The sequence below is a fragment of the Pseudophryne corroboree genome, chromosome 12 (genome assembly GCF_028390025.1).
Source record: "Pseudophryne corroboree isolate aPseCor3 chromosome 12, aPseCor3.hap2, whole genome shotgun sequence".
In the NCBI taxonomy this organism is placed as follows: domain Eukaryota; kingdom Metazoa; phylum Chordata; class Amphibia; order Anura; family Myobatrachidae; genus Pseudophryne; species Pseudophryne corroboree.
The window spans coordinates 8,609,969-8,632,624 of NC_086455.1; the positions used below are offsets into that span (position 1 = coordinate 8,609,969).

At 49.0% G+C, this 22,656-nt stretch overlaps 1 protein-coding gene across 2 annotated transcripts in view; it reads left to right on the forward strand.

The window, feature by feature from the left end:
- Positions 1–439: 439 nt before the first annotated feature.
- SMG5 (SMG5 nonsense mediated mRNA decay factor) overlaps positions 440–22,656 on the forward strand; it is a 45,467-nt gene continuing 23,250 nt past the window's right edge. The window contains exons 1-5 of one of the 2 annotated variants that reach the window (XM_063946890.1): positions 440–576; positions 16,142–16,240; positions 17,393–17,516; positions 17,777–17,933; positions 18,279–18,368. In XM_063946890.1, coding sequence (XP_063802960.1) covers positions 512–576; positions 16,142–16,240; positions 17,393–17,516; positions 17,777–17,933; positions 18,279–18,368 — 535 coding nt within the window. In that variant the 5' untranslated portion in view covers positions 440–511. The remainder of the gene's footprint in view (positions 577–16,141; positions 16,241–17,392; positions 17,517–17,776; positions 17,934–18,278; positions 18,369–22,656) is intronic. The other variant, XM_063946891.1, reaches the window with a different exon arrangement.

Sequence of the window (22,656 nt, forward strand, 5' to 3'; positions counted from 1 at the left end):
ACAGGGTGGCAGGGGTCAGTGATGGTATAGGGCGGCAGGTATAGGGTGGCAGGGGTCAGTGATGGTATAGGGCGGCAGGTATAGGGTGGCAGGGGTCAGTGATGGTACAGGGTGGCAGGGGTCAGTGATGGTATAGGGCGGCAGGGGTCAGTGATGGTACAGGGTGGCAGGGGTCAGTGATGGTATAGGGCGGCAGGGGTCAGTGATGGTATAGGGTGGCAGGTGTCAGTGATGGTATAGGGTGGCAGGGGTCAGTGATGATATAGGGAGGCAGGGGTCAGTGATGATATAGGGAGGCAGGGGTCAGTGATGATATAGGGCGGCATTGACACATTCCCCGTATTTTAGAAGAACCATGACTTTTCCAGGCACCGCCACCGCCACGCCTCCCCAGGTGACGTCGCCTCTTTGGGCCGCCCGCCCACCCCAGCACTGAGTCCCGGCTCTCGCGGTATTTCCGGGTGACAGACATGGCGGCTGCGCTATACGAGGGTCCCCGGTAACCGCAGTGATGAGCCAGGGAGCAGCTGACGGGGAGCCCGAGGCCAAGGTGCTGCATATCAAGCGGCTGTACCGGTGAGAGCGGCCTCCTGCCGGGGCGGACACTAAGGGGGACACAGAGGGGGTGGGGCAGAATGAGGGGGACACTGTGAGGGGGGCGGGGCAGCATGAGGGGGAGACTGAGGGGGGCGGGGCAGCATGAGGGGTACACAAAAGGGGTGGGGCAGAATGAGGGGGACGGAGCAGCATGAGGGGCACACAGAGGGGGTGGGGCAGAATGAGGGGGACACTGAGGGGGACGGAGCAGCATGAGGGGTACACAGAGGGGGTGGGGCAGAATGAGGGGGACACTGAGAGCTTGGGCAGAATGAGGGGGGCACTGAGAGAGCTGGGGCAGAATGAGGGGGGCGGGGGAACACTGAGGGGGATGGGGCAGCATGGTTGGGACACTGAGAGGGACCGGGCAGGATGAGAGGGATACTGTGAAAAGAATGGGGCAGGATGAGGGGGACACTGTGAAATGAATGGGGCAGGATGAGGGGGACACTGAGAGCTTGGGCAGAATGAGGGGGGCACTGAGAGAGCTGGGGCAGAATGAGGGGGGCGGGGGAACACTGAGGGGGATGGGGCAGCATGGTTGGGACACTGAGAGGGACCGGGCAGGATGAGAGGGATACTGTGAAAAGAATGGGTCAGGATGAGGGGGACACTGTGAAATGAATGGGGCAGGATGAGGGGGACACTGAGAAAAGAATGGGGCAGGATGAGGGGGACACTGTGAAAAGAATGGGGCAGAATGAGGGGGACACTGAAGTGGGGGGGGGGGGTCAGGATGAGAGGGACACTGAGAGGGGATGGAGCAGGATGAGGGGGACGATGAGAGGGGACGGTGCAGGATGAGAGGACGCTGTGAGGGGATGGAGCAGGATAAGGACACGGAGAGGGGACGGGGCAAGATGAGAGGGACACAGAGGAGGTCGGGGCAAGATGAGAGGGACACAGAGGAGGTTGGGGCAGGATGAGAGGGACACAGAGGGGGTCGGGGCAAGATGAGGGGACACTGAAGAGAATGGGGCAGGATGAGAGGAATACTGTGAGGGAGCTGGGGTAGGATGAAGGGGACACTGATTGGGGTGGGGCAGGCGGAGGGGGACACTGAGAAGGGGACGGGGCAGGATGAGGGGGACACTGAAGAGAATGGGGCAGGATGAGGGGACACTGAAGAGAATGGGGCAGGATGAGGAGACACTGAAGAGAATGGGGCAGGATGAGTGGAATACTGTGAGGGAGCTGGGGTAGGATGAAGGGGACGACACTGATTGGGTTGGGGCAGGCGGAGGGGGACACTGAGAAGGGGACGGGGCAGGATGAGGGGGACACTGAAGAGAATGGGGCAGGATGAGGGGAATACTGTGTGAGAGCTGGGGCAGGATGAGGGGGGACACGGAGGGGGGTGAGGCAGGATGAGGGGGACACTGTGAGGAAGATGGGACATTGTAAGGGGGATGGAGCAGTATCCTTGAGACAGTGAATGGGACATGCCATGATCCCGGAAACAGTAAGGGGACAGAGCAGGATAAAGGGGGTTGTAGCAGGATGAGAGAAGCATTGTTGAGGGTGACATGGCAAGGATCAGGGGGATACTGTGAGAAGGGCAGGGTAGGATCTGGAGGACACTGTGAGAAGGGCAGGGTAGGATCTGGAGGACACTGTGAGAAGGGCAGGGTAGGATCTGGAGGACACTGTGAGAAGGGCAGGGTAGGATCTGGAGGACACTGTGAGAAGGGCAGGGTAGGATCTGGAGGACACTGTGAGAAGGGCAGGGTAGGATCTGGAGGACACTATGATGGGTATGAGACATAATGAGTACACCGTGAGTGGGACAGGGCAGGATCAGGGTGACACTGAAGTGGGATGGGTCGAGATCTAAGGGACACTGGGGCAGATGTAGTAACCTGGAGAAGGCATAAGGAAGTGATAAACCAGTGATAAGTGCAAGGTGATAAAGGCACCAGCCAATCAGATCCTAACTGTTAATTTACATATTGGAGCTGATTGGCTGGTGCCTTTATCACCTTGCACATATCACTGGTTTATCACTTCCTTATGCCTTCTCCAGGTTACTACATCTGCCCCACTGTTAGGGGGACGAAGCAGGATCCTGGAGACAGTAAGGGGGCGGGGGCAGGATGATGAGGGACACTGACTGTGAGAGGAATGAGGCAGGATGAGAGCGACACAGTGAGGCAGGTGTAGCAGGATAAGGGGGACATGGGGAGAATAAGGGGGACACTGTCAGAAGGACAGGGTAATATCAGGAGGACACTATGACACTGAGGGGACAGGGTAGGATGAGGAGGTCCCTGTGAGGAGGATGGGGTAGGATGAGGAGGAGCCTGTGAGGAGGATGGGGTAGGATGATGGGGTAGGATGAGTGGGTGGGTCAGGATGAGAGGGACACTGAGATGAGGATGGGGTAGGATGAGGAGGTCCCTGTGAGAAAGGTGGGGCAGGATGAGTGGGATACTGAGATGAGGGTGGGGTAGGATGAGGAGGTCCCTGTGAGGAGGATGGGGTAGGATGAGGGGGTGGGGCAAGGGGAGAGGGACACTGTGAAGGGGATAGGTTAGGATGAGGAGGTCCCTGTGAGGAGGATGGGGTAGGATGAGGGGGTGGGGCAAGGGGAGAGGGACACTGTGAAGGGGATAGGTTAGGATGAGGAGGTCCCTGTGAGGAGGATGGGGTAGGATGAGGAGGTCCCTGTGAGGAGGATGGGGTAGGATGAGGAGGTCCCTGTGAGGAGGATGGGGTAGGATGAGGAGGTCCCTGTGAGGAGGATGGGGTAGGATGAGGAGGTGGGGCAAGGGGAGAGGGACACTGTGAAGGGGATAGGTTAGGATGAGGAGGTCCCTGTGAGGAGGATGGGGTAGGATGAGGAGGTCCCTGTGAGGAGGATGGGGTAGGATGAGGAGGTCACTGTGAGGAGGATGGGGTAGGATGAGGAGGTCCCTGTGAGGAGGATGGGGTAGGATGAGGAGGTCCCTGTGAGAAGGTTGGGGTAGGATGAGGGGGTGGGGCAGGATGAGAGTGACACTGGGATGGGGTAGGATGAGGAGGTCCCTGTGAGGAGGATGGGGTAGGATGAGTGGGTGGGTCAGGATGAGAGGGACACTGAGATGAGGATGGGGTAGGATGAGGAGGTCCCTGTGAGAAAGGTGGGGCAGGATGAGTGGGATACTGAGATGAGGATGGGGTAGGATGAGGAGGTCCCTGTGAGGAGGATGGGGTAGGATGAGGGGGTGGGGCAAGGGGAGAGGGACACTATGAAGGGGATAGGTTAGGATGAGGAGGTCCCTGTGAGGAGGATGGGGTAGGATGAGGAGGTCCCTGTGAGGAGGATGGGGTAGGATGAGGAGGTCCCTGTGAGGAGGATGGGGTAGGATGAGGAGGTCCCTGTGAGGAGGATGGGGTAGGATGAGGAGGTCCCTGTGAGGAGGATGGGGTAGGATGAGGAGGTCCCTGTGAGGAGGATGGGGTAGGATGAGGAGGACGGGGCAGGATCAGTGTGACACTGAGAGGGACAGGGCAGGATCAGGGGGACATGTGAGATTATAGGACATTAGCAGATGTATGTGGACATGTTATGAAGGAATAAGCACATGTTTACCAGGTCTGTGACAGTCACTGGGATCAGTGTGAGCAGGGGATGACTTCAGACAGGAAAGTCTGAGCTCTACTATTAGGACACACAGTGTTGGGGGCATGAGAGCAGCCATGACACGTAAATGGTTGCTAGAGATAATGCCGGCACATACCTAGACTCTATGTTTATATTCTCTTATTGCTTCCTTTAAAAATAAAACCCCTTTCATTACATAACAGTATTACAAAGTTCCAAAAGTAATGAGATTAAATTCCCACCACCTCTGGAGAGTAACCTGCACTAAGATAAAAAATGGCGTTATTACAGCCAAGTGATTGGGGTACCTTCCTGAATTATTAATAATACATAAGTATGAGGGTATCAAATTCTCCACAAAGATATGTAGCTAAGGTTCAAAGTGGTGCTACCAACTGGTTTAGTTAGGAATATATTGTCAAATCCCCATAGTGAGGTGATAAGAAAGAGAAAACAGTTATGAACTGGGGTGCACACAACCCAACTTATAATATCTATAAAACTTTATTACGGATTTATTGAAGCTTCCCTGTATGCCCACATACATCAGAAAATATGAATAAATTAATTTTTTTGTCTTATCGGGACTAATCGTCCTTTATTATTTAACGAGCGAAGTATAAAAATAAAGGAAATGTGAAAAAAGATTGAAAAAAAAAAAGAAATATTTGAATAAAGATTAAAAACAAATAGCAAATGTGTCCATTCCTTAAATTTTGAAATGTGCTTTTTCATCTAGACATTAATGAACCCAGAGATTGGGGCTGAATGAGGTACTGTATCAGCACTGACTCTGTTCATATAATTTTATAATTGCCCCATAAATTAAATAAGCTGTAAATAAAGTAATAGAACTAGTCTCTCACTGTGATAAAATACTGCAATACACTGTTTCAGTGATGATCCACAATATTAATAACAAATGTATCAAATTAGGTGCACTATAAATTCAGTGCCACTACCAGTCTGTCCAGTTATGTTCAAATGTTACAGTATATATAAATGTTACAACAGGGAAACACTGTTACTGACTGACAACTAATAGTAGATACATATACAGAAACCTGAGTGATGCTAATATACAAGCATCAAATAGTATTAAGCTACTGCAAGAAAAACTGAAACCGATATCTGCAGCGGTGAAAGTAATATCCTTCCAGCGGTAGTACACCTGCGTATGAATATCCGATCGTGTACCAGTATATATATTGCAGTGCTAATACATTTTCTCTATCGTCCTAAGTGGATGCTGGGGTTCCTGAAAGGACCATGGGGAATAGCGGCTCCGCAGGAGACAGGGCACAAAAGTAAAGCTTTTACAGGTCAGGTGGTGTGTACTGGCTCCTCCCCCTATGACCCTCCTCCAGACTCCAGTTAGATTTTTGTGCCCGGCCGAGAAGGGTGCAATTCTAGGTGGCTCTCATAAAGAGCTGCTTAGAGAGTTTAGCTTAGGTTTTTTATTTTACAGTGATTCCTGCTGGCAACAGGATCACTGCAACGAGGGACAGAGGGGAGAAGAAGTGAACTCACCTGCGTGCAGGATGGATTGGCTTCTTGGCTACTGGACATGAAGCTCCAGAGGGACGATCACAGGTACAGCCTGGATGGTCACCGGAGCCACGCCGCCGGCCCCCTCACAGATGCTGAAGCAAGAAGAGGTCCAGAATCGGCGGCTGAAGACTCCTGCAGTCTTCTTAAGGTAGCGCACAGCACTGCAGCTGTGCGCCATTTTCCTCTCAGCACACTTCACACGGCAGTCACTGAGGGTGCAGGGCGCTGGGAGGGGGGCGCCCTGGGAGGCAAATGAAAACCTTTAAAAAGGCTAAAAATACCTCACATATAGCCCCAGAGGCTATATGGAGATATTTACCCCTGCCTAAATGTACTAAATAGCGGGAGACGAGCCCGCCGGAAAAGGGGCGGGGCCTATCTCCTCAGCACACGGCGCCATTTTCTGTCACAGCTCCGCTGGTCAGGAAGGCTCCCAGGTCTCTCCCCTGCACTGCACTACAGAAACAGGGTATAACAGAGAGGGGGGGCAAAATAAATGGCAATATATCAATATAAAAGCAGCTATAAGGGAGCACTTAATCATAAGGCTATCCCTGTCATATATAGCGCTTTTTGGTGTGTGCTGGCAGACTCTCCCTCTGTCTCCCCAAAGGGCTAGTGGGTCCTGTCTTCGTATAGAGCATTCCCTGTGTGTCTGCTGTGTGTCGGTACGTGTGTGTCGACATGTATGAGGACGTTATTGGTGTGGAGGCGGAGCAATTGCCAAATATGAGGATGTCACCTCCTAGGGGGTCGACACCAGAATGGATGCCTTTATTTGTGGAATTACGGGATAGCGTCAACTCGCTTAAGCAGTCGTTTGCCGACATGAGGCGGCCGGACACTCAATTAGTGCCTGTCCAGGCGCCTCAAACACCGTCAGGGGCTGTAAAACGCCCCTTGCCTCAGTCGGTCGACACAGACCCAGACACAGGCACTGATTCCGGTGGTGAAGGTGACGAATCAACCGTATTTTCCAGTAGGGCCACACGTTATATGATTTTGGCAATAAAGGAGATGTTACATTTAGCTGATACTACAGGTACCACTAAACAGGGTATTATGTGGGGTGTGAAAAAACTACCAGTAGTTTTTACCGAATCAGAAGAATTAAATGACGTGTGTGATGAAGCGTGGGGTGCCCCGATAAAAAACTGCTAATTTCAAAGAAGTTATTGGCTTTATACCCTTTCCCGCCAGAGGTTAGGGAGCGCTGGGAAACACCTCCTAGGGTGGACAAAGCGCTAACACGCTTATCAAAACAAGTGGCGTTACCCTCTCCTGAGACGGCCGCACTTAAAGATCCATCAGATAGGAGGATGGAAAATATCCAAAAAGGTATATACACACATGCAGGTGTTATACTACGACCAGCTATTGCGACTGCCTGGATGTGCAGTGCTGGGGTAGTTTGGTCAGAGTCCCTGATCGAAAATATTGATACCCTGGACGGGGACAATATTTTACTGTCGTTAGAACAAATAAAGGATGCATTTCTTTATATGCGTGATGCACAGAGAGATATCTGCACACTGGCATCACGGGTAAGTGCTATGTCCATTTCGGCCAGAAGAGCTTTATGGACACGACAGTGGACAGGCGATGCGTAGAGGAGTTATTTGGGGTCGGTCTATCGGATTTGGTGGCCACGGCTACGGCCGGGAAATCCACCTTTCTACCTCAAGTCACTCCCCAACAGAAAAAAGGCACCGACTTTTCAACCGCAGCCTTTTCGTTCCTTTAAAAATAAGAGAGCAAAGGGCTATTCATATCTGCCACGAGGCAGAGGACGAGGGAAGAGACAGCAACAGGCAGCTCCTTCCCAGGAACAGAAGCCCTCCCCGGCTTCTACAAAAGCCTCAGCATGACGCTGGGGCTTCGCAAGCTGACTTGGGGGCGGTAGGCGGTCGTCTCAAAAATTACAGCGCGCAGTGGGCTCACTCGCAGGTAAATCCCTGGATCCTGCAGATAATATCTCAGGGGTACAGGTTGAAATTAGAGACAGAGCCACCTCGCCGTTTCCTGAAGTCGGCTTTACCAACATCCCCCTCAGAAAGGGAGACGGTTTTGGAAGCCATTCACAAGCTGTATTCTCAGCAGGTGATAGTCAAGGTACCTCTTCTACAACAAGGGAAGGGGTATTATTCCACTCTTTTTGTGGTACCGAAGCCGGATGGCTCGGTAAGGCCTATTCTAAATCTGAAGTCCTTGAACCTGTACATAAAGAAGTTCAAGTTCAAGATGGAGTCACTCAGAGCAGTGATAGCGAACCTGGAAGAAGGGGACTTTATGGTATCCTTGGACATCAAGGATGCGTATCTCCACGTTCCAATTACCCCTCACACCAGGGGTACCTCAGGTTCGTTGTACAAAACTGTCACTATCAGTTTCAGACGCTGCCGTTTGGTTTGTCCACGGCACCTCGGGTCTTTACAAAGGTAATGGCCTAGATAATATTTCTTCTTCGAAGAAAAGGCGTATTAATTATCCCATACTTGGACGATCTCCTAATAAGGACAAGGTCCAGAGAACAGCTAGAGATGGGTTTAGCACTATCTCAAGAGGTGCTAAAGCAGCACGGATGGATTCTGAATATTCCAAAATCCCAATTAATGCCGACAACTCGTCTGCTGTTCCTGGGGATGATTCTGGACACAGTTCAGAAAAAGGTTTTTCTTCCCGAAGAAAAAGCCAAGGAGTTATCTGACCTGGTCAGGAACCTCCTAAAACCAGGAAAGGTGTCTGTACATCAATGCACAAGAGTCCTGGGAAAAAATGGTAGCTTCTTACGAAGCAATCCCTTTCGGCAGATTCCATGCAAAGGGATCTGTTGGACAAATGGTCAGGGTCGCATCTTCAGATGCACCTGCGGATAACCCTGTCGCCGAGGACAAGGGTATCCCTTCTGTGGTGGTTGCAGGAGGCTCATCTATTGGAGGGCCGCAGATTCGGCATGCAGGATTGGATCCTGGTGACCACGGATGCCAGCCTGAGAGGCTGGGGAGCAGTCACACAGGGAAGAAATTTCCAGGGAGTGTGGTCGAGCCTGAAAAAGTCTCTTCACATAAGCATTCTGGAACTAAGAGCAATCTACAATGCTCTAAGCCAGGCGGAACCTCTGCTTCAAGGAAGACCGGTGTTGATCCAGTCGGACAACATCACGGCAGTCGCCCATGTAAACAGACAGGGCGGCACAAGAAACAGAATGGCAGAAGCTGCCAGGATCCTTCGCTGGGCGGAGAATCACGTGATAGCACTGTCAGCAGTATTCATCCCGGGCGTGGACAACTGGGAAGCAGACTTCCTCAGCAGACACGACCTTCACCCGGGAGAGTGGGTACTTCATCCAGAAGTTTTCCACATGCTATTAAACCGTTGGGTAAAACCAATGGTGGACATGATGGCGTCTCGCCTCAACAAGACACTGGACAGTTATTGCGCCAGGTCAAGAGATCCGCAGGCAATAGCTGTGGACGCGTTGGTAACACCTTGGGTGTACCAGTCCGTATATGTGTTTCCTCCTCTGCCTCTCATACCAAAGGTATTGAGGATTATACGGCAAAGAGGAGTAAGACTAGTGTCTCCGGATTGGCCAAGAAGGACTTGGTACCCGGAACTTCAAGAGATGGTCACGGACGATCCGTGGCCTCTACTTCTGAGAAGGGACCTGCTTCAGCAGGGTCCTTGTCTTTTTCAAGACTTACCGCGGCTGCGTTTGACGGCATGGCGTTTGAATGCCAGATCCTAAAAGGAAAAGGCATTCCAGAAGAAGTCATTCCTACCTTGATAAAGGCAAGGAAGGAAGTCACCGCGAAGCATTATCGCCGTATTTGGCGAAAATATGTTGCGTGGTGCGAGCAGCGGAGTGCTCCGATGGAGGAATTTCAACTGGGTCGTTTTCCTACATTTCCTGCAATCAGGATTGTCTATGGGTCTCAAATTGGGATCTATTAAGGTTCAAATTTCGGCCCTATCAATATTCTTCCAAAAAGAATTGGCCTCAGTCCCTGAGGTCCAGATTTTTATCAAAGGAGTACTGCATATACAGCCTCCTGGGGTGCCTAAGGTGGCACCGTGGGATCTAAATGTAGTTTTAGATTTCCTCAAATCCAATTGGTTTGAACCACTAAAGAATGTGGATTTGAAATATCTCACATGGAAAGTGACTATGTTACTGGCCCTGGCTTCGGCCGGGAGAGTATCTGAACTGGCGGCTTTGTTTTATAAAAGCCCTTATTTAATTTTCCATTCGACATAGGGCAGAGCTGCGGACGCGTCCGCATTTTCTCCCTAAGGTGGTATCAGCGTTTCACCTGAACCAGCCTATTGTAGTGCCTGCGGCTACAGACGACTTGAAGGACTCCAAGTTGTTGGACGTTGTCAGAGCCTTAAAAATATACATTTAAAGGACGGCTGGAGTCAGAAAATCTGACTCGCTGTTTATACTGTATGCACCCAACAAGTTGGGTGCACCTGCTTCTAAGCAGTCGATTGCTCGTTGGATTTGTAACAAAATTCAACTTGTACATTCTGTGGCAGGCCTGCCACAGCCTAAATCTGTTAAGGCCCATTCCGCAAGGAAGGTGGGCTCATCTTGGGCGGCTGCCCGAGGGGTCTCGGCATTACAACTCTGCCGAGCAGCTACGTGGTCAGGGGAGAACACGTTTGTAAATTTTTACAAATTTGATACCCTGGCAAAGGAGGACCTGGAGTTCTCTCATTCGGTGCTGCAGAGTCATCCGCACTCTCCCGCCCGTTTGGGAGCTTTGGTATAATCCCCATGGTCCTTTCAGGAACCCCAGCATCCACTTAGGACGATAGAGAAAATAAGAATTTACTTACCGATAATTCTATTTCTCGGAGTCCGTAGTGGATGCTGGGCGCCCATCCCAAGTGCGGATTATCTGCAATACTTGTACATAGTTATTGTTAACTAATTCGGGTTATTGTTTAGGAAGCCATCTTTCAGAGGCTCCTCTGTTATCATACTGTTAACTGGGTTTAGATCACAAGTTGTACGGTGTGATTGGTGTGGCTGGTATGAGTCTTACCCGGGATTCAAAATCCTCCCTTATTGTGTACGCTCGTCCGGGCACGGTACCTAACTGGAGTCTGGAGGAGGGTCATAGGGGGAGGAGCCAGTACACACCACCTGACCTGTAAAAGCTTTACTTTTGTGCCCTGTCTCCTGCGGAGCCGCTATTCCCCATGGTCCTTTCAGGAACCCCAGCATCCACTACGGACTCCGAGAAATAGAATTATCGGTAAGTAAATTCTTATTATATACCAGCTGTCAAAGATTAATTGATATAAATGTGTAATATAGTTGTGAACGCTAGCATAGCAATAATGATTTAACACAGATTGCCAATCACACATCAGTGCATATATTAGTACATACAATACTGTGCCACCATGATTATGTATAATATATATCAATCAGTTTATCAACTATACAAGTTGTATATATACACTGCTGAATTTTTTTTGGGGGAGATTAAATCCGTGGCAAAATAATTGCCACGTATCTGGGAAACACTTAAACTGCACCATGCATATAATCAAGGTTAAACATTATGAGGATACTAATATGCATGCAGAGGCGTAACTAGGGTTTTCGGAGCCCAGGGCAAGACGAAGAGTGGCGCCCCTCCCCCCCCCCCCAAAAAAAAAACAAACAAACAAAAAAACAAACCCCTCCCCCCAAAAAAACCCCAAAACAAAACACACACACAAGTATGTGCGTGCCTAAGACGCACACAAAAAAAAAATGGGCGTGGCCACACCCCAGAAGGGGTGTAGCCACTGAAAATGGGGCGTGCCGACATGACTCGCCTACCACCTGTGTTGTCTCTCAGCACACCTTCATTCAATTTTTGCACAGTACGCATGCAGTCCCCTTTTTACACAGTGCCAGATACACAGTTGCCCCACAGTGCCAGATACACAATTGCCCCATAGTGCCAGATCCACAGGCCAGATACATATTGCCCCACAGTGCCAGATACACAATTGCCCCATAGTGCCAGATCCACAGGCCAGATACATATTGCCCCACAGTGCCAGATACATATTGCCCCACAGTGCCAGATACATATTGCCCCACAGTGCCAGATACATATTGCCCCACAATGCCAGTTACAATGCCCCACAGTGGCAGATACATATTGCCCCACAGTGCCAGTTACAATGCCCCACAGTGCCAGTTACAATGCCCCACAGTGCCAGTTACAGTGCCCCACAGTGTCAGATCCATAGTGCCAGATACATATTGCCCCACAGTGCCACTTACATATTGCCCCACACTGCCAGTTACAGTGCCCCACAGTGTCAGATCCACAGTGCCCCACAGTGTCAGATCCACAGTGCCAGATACATATTGCCCCACAGTGCTAGATACATATTGCCCCACAGTGCCAGTTACAGTGCCCCACAGTGTCAGATCCACAGTGCCAGATACATATTGCCCCACAGTGCCAGATACATATTGCCCCACAAGACTACCCCCAACCCTGACAGATATTAATTGATCCGTGTAAGGTCTCCTATCTGCACCGATATGGATCACTACACCAGCATATAATATACTGTATAATGTGCTGACAGGTATCAGCTGATCCATATACTGTCTCCTATTACCACTGGTATGCATCGCTGTACCAGCATACCTGCAAATAATGCACATTAATCTGTTTGTCACCTATACAGATTATAGTGGTGCACTGGTGACATATATCATAAGGGATTAGGTATATAAAGCATTTATTCCCTCAATATCTAAGGGGGTGCACTTATAACTATTCCCTCGATATCTAAGTGGCTCTAATATGCATCGTGCATTCAATCCAGGTTTAACCTTATATTAGTATTGTTTAAGCAGTGTTCAATATAATGCGTTTTAAAGATATCAACTCATGTTGTATAATATTGCACTGCACAATATAGATGGTTAACTACTGTGCATGCTTTTCTTGTTAACTATGCCACTCACAGCACATGTAGATGATTCTTTTATGTGCATGCGGATCTACGTGATGTACCAGCGCATATCAATGGATCCATGTAGTATATCCTATCTGCATTAGTGTAGGTAACTGTTCCTATTCTATGTGCGGGCAATAGAGAGACCGTGACGGCAAGTGAAGATAGATCACGCATTAAGAGATAAGGCTATCATGGCGTTCAAACATTCATTCACAGTGTGATACATTTAATTGAATATTTTGCACAGCTTATGGGTTCATTACGATTATGTATTTAGTACAAATAGTAAAACGGGGGACACATTGCTGGCCATCTACTTCTCACAATGGCCCTCATTCCGAGCTGTTCGCTCGCTAGCTGCTTTTAGCAGCAGTGCACACGCTAGGCCGCCGCCCTCTGGGAGTGTATCTTAGCTTAGCAGAAGTGCGAACGAAAGATTAGCAGAATTGCTAGGAAAAATTTTCATGCTGTTTCTGAGTAGCTCCAAACCTACTCCTATCTTGCAGTCACTGCAGTCCGTTTAGTTCCTGGTTTGACGTCACAAACACGCTCTGCGTTCGGCCAGCCACTCCCCCGTTTCTCCAGCCACTCCTGCGTTTTTCCCTGGCACGCCTGCGTTTTTTAGCACACTCCCTGAAAACGCTAAGTTGCCGCCCAGAAACACCCACTTCCTGTAAAGCAAACAACGAACACTTGAGCGACTGGAAAACTTCGCTTGAGCTTCTGTAAAACTACAAAGTTTTGTGTGAAAGTACTTAACGCATGCGCATAAATGCCGATTTTTCACTTGATCGCTGCGAAAAACGACAGCGAGCGAACAACTCGGAATGAGGGCCAATGAGAGACTAGTTCTATTACTTTACAGCTTATTTCATTTATGGGGCAATTATAAAATGATATGAACAGAGTCAGTGGTGATACAGTACCTCATTCAGACACAATCTCTGGGTTCATTAATGTCTAGATGAAAAAGCACATATCAAAATTTAAGGAATGGACACATTTGCTATTTGTTTTTAATCTTTATTCACATATTACTTTTTTTTCAATCTTTTTTTCACATTTCCTTTATTTTTATACTTCGCTCGTTAAATAATAAAGGACGATTAGTCCCGATATGACAAAAATATAAATGCATTCATATTTTCTGATGCATGTGGGCATTTAAGCCTTACTGTACAATACTAATACATAACAGTATTACTCATATATACTGATTTCTCTTTCTGGGCTGGGAATCTCCAATAGTGAATAAATTAGAGTAATAATAACCGCTAGTCGGGAGGTTTGTAGCCCACCCACCACTGTGTTATCTCCAATAATACTTTGCAATCCTACAGTTTATATTTTTAGACATGAACTATTGAGGTAAAATCCATTCTTCAGTGACGGATCACTGCGGCTCCTTTCTAAAGAATAATATATACATATTACCGCCCTAGTCCGTTACACAGCTGAATCTTCTTCAGGATTACAGTGTCCCAATGAGATCCCATGAGCGTTAAAGAGCTGATTGTGTGTTCTACATTGTGTGACCTCCCCAGCTTGTCCTCTGTCTGGGACTACACCATACCAAGGTAGCAAGACTGTCATTCACTCTGTGTCTGCTCTTACATCAGTGCCACCACACACGTGTCAGCCTGCTGCGGAGGAGAGCGCGGTGGAAACATTTAGTCACACACACAGTTATTTCATGTATATTATTCATCTCAGGAATATAGAGCTCTTATATATACTGATGTTAAATATCCGCTTCATTTGCTCTGTCTGCAGCCGACCCTGGTCCCTTCGTCCGGACAGGAAGTGTCACCACAGTGTTTATGGATTAAAATTACTGTAGGTTTGGCAGTATGAACAGACCGGTGGTATTTAGGTTATATACAGTATGGGAGGTATTCAATTAGCCACACATTCACAGCAGTTTTTTCGCGATCAGCCGAAAATTGAAGAGAAAACGGCTTTTTGCGGGTATGCGCGCTCCCGTTTTTCAACCTATTCAATTCAAAAACGGGTTTCAAGTGAACATTTTTGCAGTGAAAGGTGCAGGTGAAAATGGGGAAATCAGCCTGTACCCCCAAAAATGCTGAACTAACATAGGATAACAGAAGAGAAGTGTATTAGAGAGCACATTAAAGAGTTTTGGGGGACATAAATTGTGTGAAATGGCTGTTATATGCATTTAAAAAAAAAAAAGCAAAATCATGCTAGAAAGTAAGTTTTTTTTTTTTTTTTTTTGGTGGGGGCAAAATAAATGCTCTCATTAAATTTGGGGTACATGAAAATAGGTACAAGTATGTATTTGGGTCATTTTAGGGTATTTAAATAAAAAAAAAAAAAGTGGGAACAGACCGATTACTCCTACCTAGGTGAATGATCACCGATAAATTTTCCCGGATAATTGAATAGGCTGTAATGGCGATTCGCGGGAAAAGTTCATTTTTTTGCGCGAGAAGTCCGTAATCACAGCTAATTGAATACCCCCCTTAGTCTTTATTGTAAGCAAGGGAAGGATGGCGTTGGCTCCTATGGAGGGTGGTACACTATTCAGGCCCTGACACATTGTGATTTTCCATATAGCCTGGACAGCCATTGGTGACAATACAAGTAGTGACCCACCCAGTGCCTCATGCCTCAGTGATGCTACATTGTTGACTGCTTTGTGTTTACTTTTGCCTCGTTTACAATGTCATGCTAACACCTAGACCTGTGTGAGAGACCCCTAAACTGCCATTTCCCCCCGCCGGGTCTTCTAAATGAATGGATCATCCAGGTCTGTGTCCGATGAGTTTTCGGGCTACTTCTGGATAGTCCTCATTGAGTTTTCAGCATGTCACCCAGCAGCTTAATGTTCCTGCAGCTCTGCACTCTACGTACCAGACTTACACATCAATGAATCGGTTTTATCACCGGACTATTAATAGGGTCTGTCTGCTGTGCGGATGCTGAGTCCCAGGGGGACAGGATGGTTCTGTTTCTTGTCATTAGGAGATTTTGGCAGCGGAGCATTCAAAGCCTGCGTCTTATGGGAGCTTTATAAATGATCATATCCAGCAGCTGATTAATGTGTGACAGGTCCGTGTAGAGCAGCAGAGGGATGAATATAATTGAGTGAAAGTGCTCCTGGCTTTTAAGCTGCCACTCAAAGGTAATTGCTGTTCTAAGTTTATCACAACAGCATCTGTGGAACTATGCACCCCAGCATGCCCTGCCACAGTTTTAGCTTTATCTAACCGCAGGACATGCTGGGATATGTAGTTCCACAGCAGCTGTAGTGCCACACATTGCCTTCCCCTGATCCAGTGTTCATATTACCTACTGCTCCTCGGGTGTTGAGGTCCCAGGATCCCCCCCCCAGCCTATAGCAGATTTGTGTCTTTGATGTAATGTATATGTGTATTATAGATATCTTTCTGTTCTGTACGGCAGGGCTGTGGTGGAGACGGTGCACCGTCTGGATCTCATTATCTCCAACAAGACGGCTTATCAGGAAGTGTTTAAACCTGAGAATATCAGTCTTCGCAACAAGTACGTGGAACCTCTGTCGTCCGTTCTACTGAAGGCGGTCTGTGGTCCGTGCAGTGTGATTAGGGAGCGTCCTGTAGCCTACCTTCTGCGGGGAGGGATGGGTTGCTGGTGCATGGAGTGGAGACCGTCCATTGGTGGTCATCACATATGAAGGCCTCAGCTGGCTGGCTCATTACTTACCTTGCTGTTGGCACATCAAGGATAGCTTGGGTCTGTGTAATAATTATGGTACAATGTGATGTCACACTGCGTCAGTAAACTGCATTTGTCTTGGTCAGAGCACCTGCCTGTTAAAATCACTTGCTGTACAGCCGGGGGTTGGAATACATGATCCTCGTACTGCTCACAGCAGCACAGAGTGTTAGGAGATGAGTGAGCTGATCACGTGGGAGGCAGGGAGCTGTGCCCCCGTGTGATTGGTCGGGACAGGGCTGTGTCATGATATGTGCAGGGGAATTGGGTTTTGTACAGACCGGGGCTAGTAGATGTAGGGCTCCCGTGACATTGATTTGGGGAGACTGTGGTGCCCGGCGCACATCTATATGAAATGCATCATCTCTAGGTAAGCCACCGATGGGTATATTAGCCAGTGGGCCACACAAAGGATGGCCAGTGAAAATTGTATTACAATGTCACACACAATTGTTGAATTATCAGAATAAATAAAATGATGATTCAGAAGTCTGGCTGCCTAAATATCAGTTTTCATCTTGATCCCATTTTCATCAAGTTAAGGGAGAGCAGAAAGCAACGCACTAGGCCCAAATGTGCAAATAAGGCACGCCATCACTGGAGCAGGGATTTCTGGGTATGCCCGCTACACAGCGTGCTCATTGGCCATTGCTTTCTCACTAGCAGCCAATCAGAGTACAGATCCTATCTATAGTGTATACAGTGCTGTCAGTTGTCCTTTCCCATCTCTTACATGTACTGCAGAGATCCCTCCCCTTCACTTATCCTTTCCAGCAATCCCAATCTTCTGTCCATGTGATGGTGGATGAGTTGGGTGCCAGTGATGTAGCGGGCACAGGGGCTGTTGCGTTCAGTAAAGTGCTGCAATACACACACCTAATGAAATCAATGTATACCGGTGCCATAGTCACCCTGATCCCGTGTTACTAGTGTGCTACCTATGGCGTGTTCCCCCACCAGGCTGCGGGAGCTGTGCGTCAAGCTTATGTTCTTACACCCCGTGGAATATGGCAGGAAAGCGGAGGAAGTTCTGTGGCGGAAGGTCTATTATGAAGTCATCCAGCTCATCAAAACCAACAAGAAGGTAAGTGTATGCCTCATACCTCCTCATGGGTCCGATAAGAGGCACAATTGCATGATATTCTGGAAAGAACATGCTAAATATGCTAACCTCTTACTGCTACACCTGCTTCTGAGCTGTTCCTCCAAGCCGTACTGCGCAATTTAGATGCACACACGAGAAGCAGATTGCAAGCTCTTTGGGTCAGAAAGTGAGGCACACGCTAGAAAGCAGCCTTGAACAGTAATAGATTAGTGATACGAGTCTCTTTTCTCCGCACACAGCACATCCACAGCCGCAGCGCCCTGGAATGCGCCTATCGCACTCACCTGATAGCCGGCGTGGGCTTCTACCAGCACCTCTTACTCTACATCCAGTCCCACTACCAACTGGAGCTGCAATGCTGCATCGACTGGACCCACGTCACCGACCCCCTCATCGGTCAGTGGCCAGATATCCTCCCATGCCGCTCCTAGAATAATGCCACGTTACAGGCGGATTAGTTTTACGTGTTGGTTGGTGCTTGGAAGCTTAAGTAAGAGGAGAATGTTGCAGCCTTGTGGCACCTTTTAGGGTGCTGGGACCCGCAGGTGTGACAAGTGTGTGTGGTGGGAGGAGGGGGGGGGGGGGAGAGAGAGAAGTGGGGGTGTCTGCTGAGGAGGTGTGCGTGGATGAAATACGTTTGTGTTCATGCTGGGAGGAGAAGTGACGCTCCGGGCTTGGCTAGATCTCACACTGCAGCGTTACCCGTCCTGACTGCAGCTCTGCTTTACATTCCTGTCACAGGCTGCAAGAAGCTGGTCTCTGCCTCTGCCAAAGAGATGGAATGGGCGCAGATGGCGTGCCACCGATGTCTCGTGTACCTGGGAGACCTGGGTATGATGTTTCATTGTCTGTCATCTACTGTCTTTATGTAATGCAGTGTGTGATAGAGAGAGCCTGTCTCCGTGCCGGTAAACGGATCAGTGTATGTTATAGCCCTAGGTTCTTCTTGTTGAACCAGACCAGAGAACCTGATTTCTGCTTGTTGTTATCGTATGCCCTGCTGGAACAATAGGCTCTATTATTCACAATATTGACATTGCAATTATCTCAGAGGAACCACACGCCAAACAACATCTATTGATAAAAAGGAGTTTTCTCTAAAGTCCTAAGTGGATGCTGGGGACTCCGTAAGGACCATGGGGTATAGCGGCTCCGCAGGAGACTGGGCACATCTAAAGAAAGCTTTAGGACTAACTGGTGTGCACTGGCTCCTCCCCCTATGACCCTCCTCCAAGCCTCAGTTAGATTTCTGTGCCCGACGAGAAGGGTGCACACTAGGGGCTCTCCTGAGCTTCTTAGTGAAAGTTTTAGTTTAGGTTTGTTATTTTCAGTGAGACCTGCTGGCAACAGGCTCACTGCATCGAGGGACTAAGGGGAGAAGAAGCGAACTCACCTGCGTGCAGAGTGGATTGGGCTTCTTGGCTACTGGACATTAGCTCCAGAGGGACGATCACAGGCCCAGCCTGGATGGGTCCCGGAGCCGCGCCGCCGGCCCCCTTACAGAGCCAGAAGAGCGAAGAGGTCTGGAAAAATCGGCGGCAGAAGACGTTCCTGTCTTCAATAAGGTAGCGCACAGCACTGCAGCTGTGCGCCATTGCTCTCAGCACACTTCATACTCCGGTCACTGAGGGTGCAGGGCGCTGGGGGGGGCGCCCTGCTGAGACGCAATAAAACATGATAAAAATACCTTACATGGCAAAAAAATACATCACATATAGCTCCTGGGCTATATGGATGCATTTAACCCCTGCCAGAATATACAGAAAAACGGGAGATAAGGCCGCCGAAAAGGGGGCGGAGCCTATCTCCTCAGCACACTGGCGCCATTTTCCCTCACAGCTCAGTTGGAGGGAAGCTCCCTGGCTCTTCCCTGCAGTCACTACACTACAGAAAGGGTTAAAAAAAGAGAGGGGGGCACTAATTAGGCGCAGTATTAAAAACACTTATATAAGGTTATCCCTGTATATATATATAGCGCTCTGGTGTGTGCTGACATACTCTCCCTCTGTCTCCCCAAAGGGCTAGTGGGGTCCTGTCCTCTATCAGAGCATTCCCTGTGTGTGTGCTGTGTGTCGGTACGTTTGTGTCGACATGTATGAGGAGAAAAATGATGTGGAGACGGAGCAGAGTGTCTGTAACAGTGATGTCACCACCTAGGGGGTCGACACCTGAGTGGATGTACTGTTGAAAATTACGTGACAGTGTCAGCTCTGTATAAAAAAACAGTGGTTGACATGAGACAGCCGGCTACTCAGCTTGTGCCTGTCCAGACGTCTCATAGGCCGTCAGGGGCTCTAAAGCGCCCGTTACCTCAGATGGCAGATACAGACGCCGACACGGATACTGACTCCTGTGTCGACGGTGAAGAGACAACCGTGATTTCCAGTAGGGCCACACATTACATGATTGAGACAATGGAAAATGTTTTATACATTTCTGATAATACGAGTACCACCAAAAAGGGGTATTATGTTCGGTGAGGGAAAAACTACCTGTAGTTTTCCTGAATCTGAGAAATAAAATGAGGTGTGTGATGATGCGTGGGTTTCCCCCCGATAACAATTGATAATTTCTTAAAAAGTATTGGTGTATACCCTTTCCCGCCAGAGGTTAGGGTGCGTTGGGAAACACCCCCTAGGGGGGATAAGGCGCTCACACGCTTGTAAGAACAAGGGCTCTACCCTCTCATGAGATGGCCGCCCTTAAGGATCCTGCTGATAGAAAGCAGGAGGGTATCCAAAAATGTATTCACACACATACTGGTGTTATACTGCGACCAGCAATCGCCTCAGCCTGGAGGTGCAGTGCTGGGTTGGCATGGTCGGATTCCCTGACTGGAAATATTGATATCCTAGATAAGGATAGTATATTATTGCCTATAGAGCATTTAAAAGATGCATTTCTATATATGCATGATGCACAGCGGAATATTTGCCGACTGGCATCAAGTATAAGTGCGTTGTCCAATTCTACCAGTAAAATGGTCAGGTGATGCGGATTCCAAACGGCATTTGGAAGTATTGCCTTTGAAAAGGGACATTTGGGGTCGGTCTTTTAGACCTGGTGGCCACGGCAACAACTGGGAAATCCACGTTTGTACCCCAGGTCGCCTCTCAAAATAAGACGCCGTATTATCAGGCGCAGTCCTTTGTTGGCAAGCGGACAAAAGGTTCCTCTTTTCTGCTCGTGACAGAGGGAGAGGAAAAAGGCTGAAGAGATTAGCCAGTTCCCAGGAACAGAAACCCTTTCCCGCCTCTGCCAAGCCCTCAGTATGACGCTAGGGCCTTACAAGCTCAGGCACGGTGGGGGCCCGTTCTCAATGAATTTCAGTGCGCAGTGGGCTCACTCGCAAGTAGACCCCTGGATCCTTCAGGTAATATCTCAAGGGTACATATTGGAATTCGAGACGTCTCCCCCTCGCCATTTCCAAACCGACGTCTCCCTCTGACAGGGAGGCAGTTTTGGAAGCCATTCACAAGCTGTATTCCCAGCAGGTGATAATCAAGGTACCCCTCCTGCAACAGGGAACGGGGTATTATTCCACACTATTGTGGTACCGAAGCCAGACGGCTCGGTGAGACCGATTCTAAATCTAAATCTAAAATATTTGAACACTTACATACAGAGGTTCAAATTCAAGATTGAGTCACTCAGAGCAGTGATTGCGAACCTGGAAGAAGGGGACTACATGATGTCTCGGGACATCAAGGATGCTTACCTTCATGTCAAAATTTACCCTTCTCACCAAGGGTACCTCAGGTTATGGTACAGAACTGTCACTGTCAGTTCAGACGCTGCCGTAGGGATGGTCCACGGCACCCCGGGTCTTTACCAAGGTAATGGCCGAAATGATATCCCTTCGAAGGAAGGGAATTTTAGTTATCCCTTACTTGGACGATTCCCTGATAAGGGTAAGATCCAGGGAACAGTTGGAAGTCGGTGTAGCACTATCTCAGGTAGTGTTGCGGCAGCACAATTGGATTCTCAATATTCCAAAATCGCAGCTGGTTCCGACAACTTGTCTTCTGTTCCTAGGGATGTTCCTGGACACAGTCCAGAAAAAAGGTGTTTCTCCCGGAAGAGAAAGCCAGGGAGTTATCCGAGCTAGTCAGGAACCTCCTAAAACCGAACCAAGTCTCAGTGCATCAATGCACAAGGGTTCTGGGTAAAAATGGTGGCTTCCTACGAAGCAATCCCATTCGTTAGATTCCACGCAAGAACTTTCCAGTGGAACCTACTGGACAAATGGTCCGGGTCGCATTTTCAGATGCATCAGCGGATAACCCTGTCACCAAGGACAAGGGTATCCATCCTGTGGTGGTTGCAGAGTGCTCATCTTCTAGAGGGCCGCAGATTCGGCATTCAGGACTGGGTCCTGGTGACCACGGATGCCAGCCTGCGAGGCTGGGGAGCAGTCACACAGGGAAGGAATATCCAGGGCTTAGGGTCAAGCCTGGATACATCACTTCACATAAATATCCTGAAGCTAAGGGCCATTTACAATGCTCTAAGCTTAGCAAGACCTCTGCTTCAGGGTCAGCCGGTGTTGATCCAGTCGGACAACATCATGGCAGTCACCCACGTAAACAGACAGGGTGGCACAAGAAGCAGGAGGGCAATGGCAGAAGCTGCAGGGATTCTTCGCTGGGCGGAAAATCATGTGATAGCACTGTCAACAGTATTCATTCCGGGAGTGGACAACTGGGAAGCAGACTTCCTCAGCACGACCTCCACCCGGGAGAGTGGGGACTTCACCCAGAAGTCGTCCACATGATTAAAAAACTCGACAGGTATTGCGCCAGGTCAAGAGACCCTCAGGCAATAGTTGTAGACGCTCTGGTAACACCGGGGGTGTACCAGTCAGTGTATGTGTTCCCTCCTCTGCCTCTCATACCCAAGGTACTGAGATTGATAAGATGGAGAGGAGAAAGCACTATATTCGTGGCTCCGGATTGGCCAAGAAGGACTTGGTAACCGGAACTTCAAGAGATGCTCACGGAGGATCCGTGACCTCTACCTCTAAGAAGGGACCTGCTCCAGCAAGGACCCTGTCTGTTCCAAGACTTACCGCGGCTGCGTTTGACGGCATGCCGGTTGAACACCGGATCCTGAAGGAAAA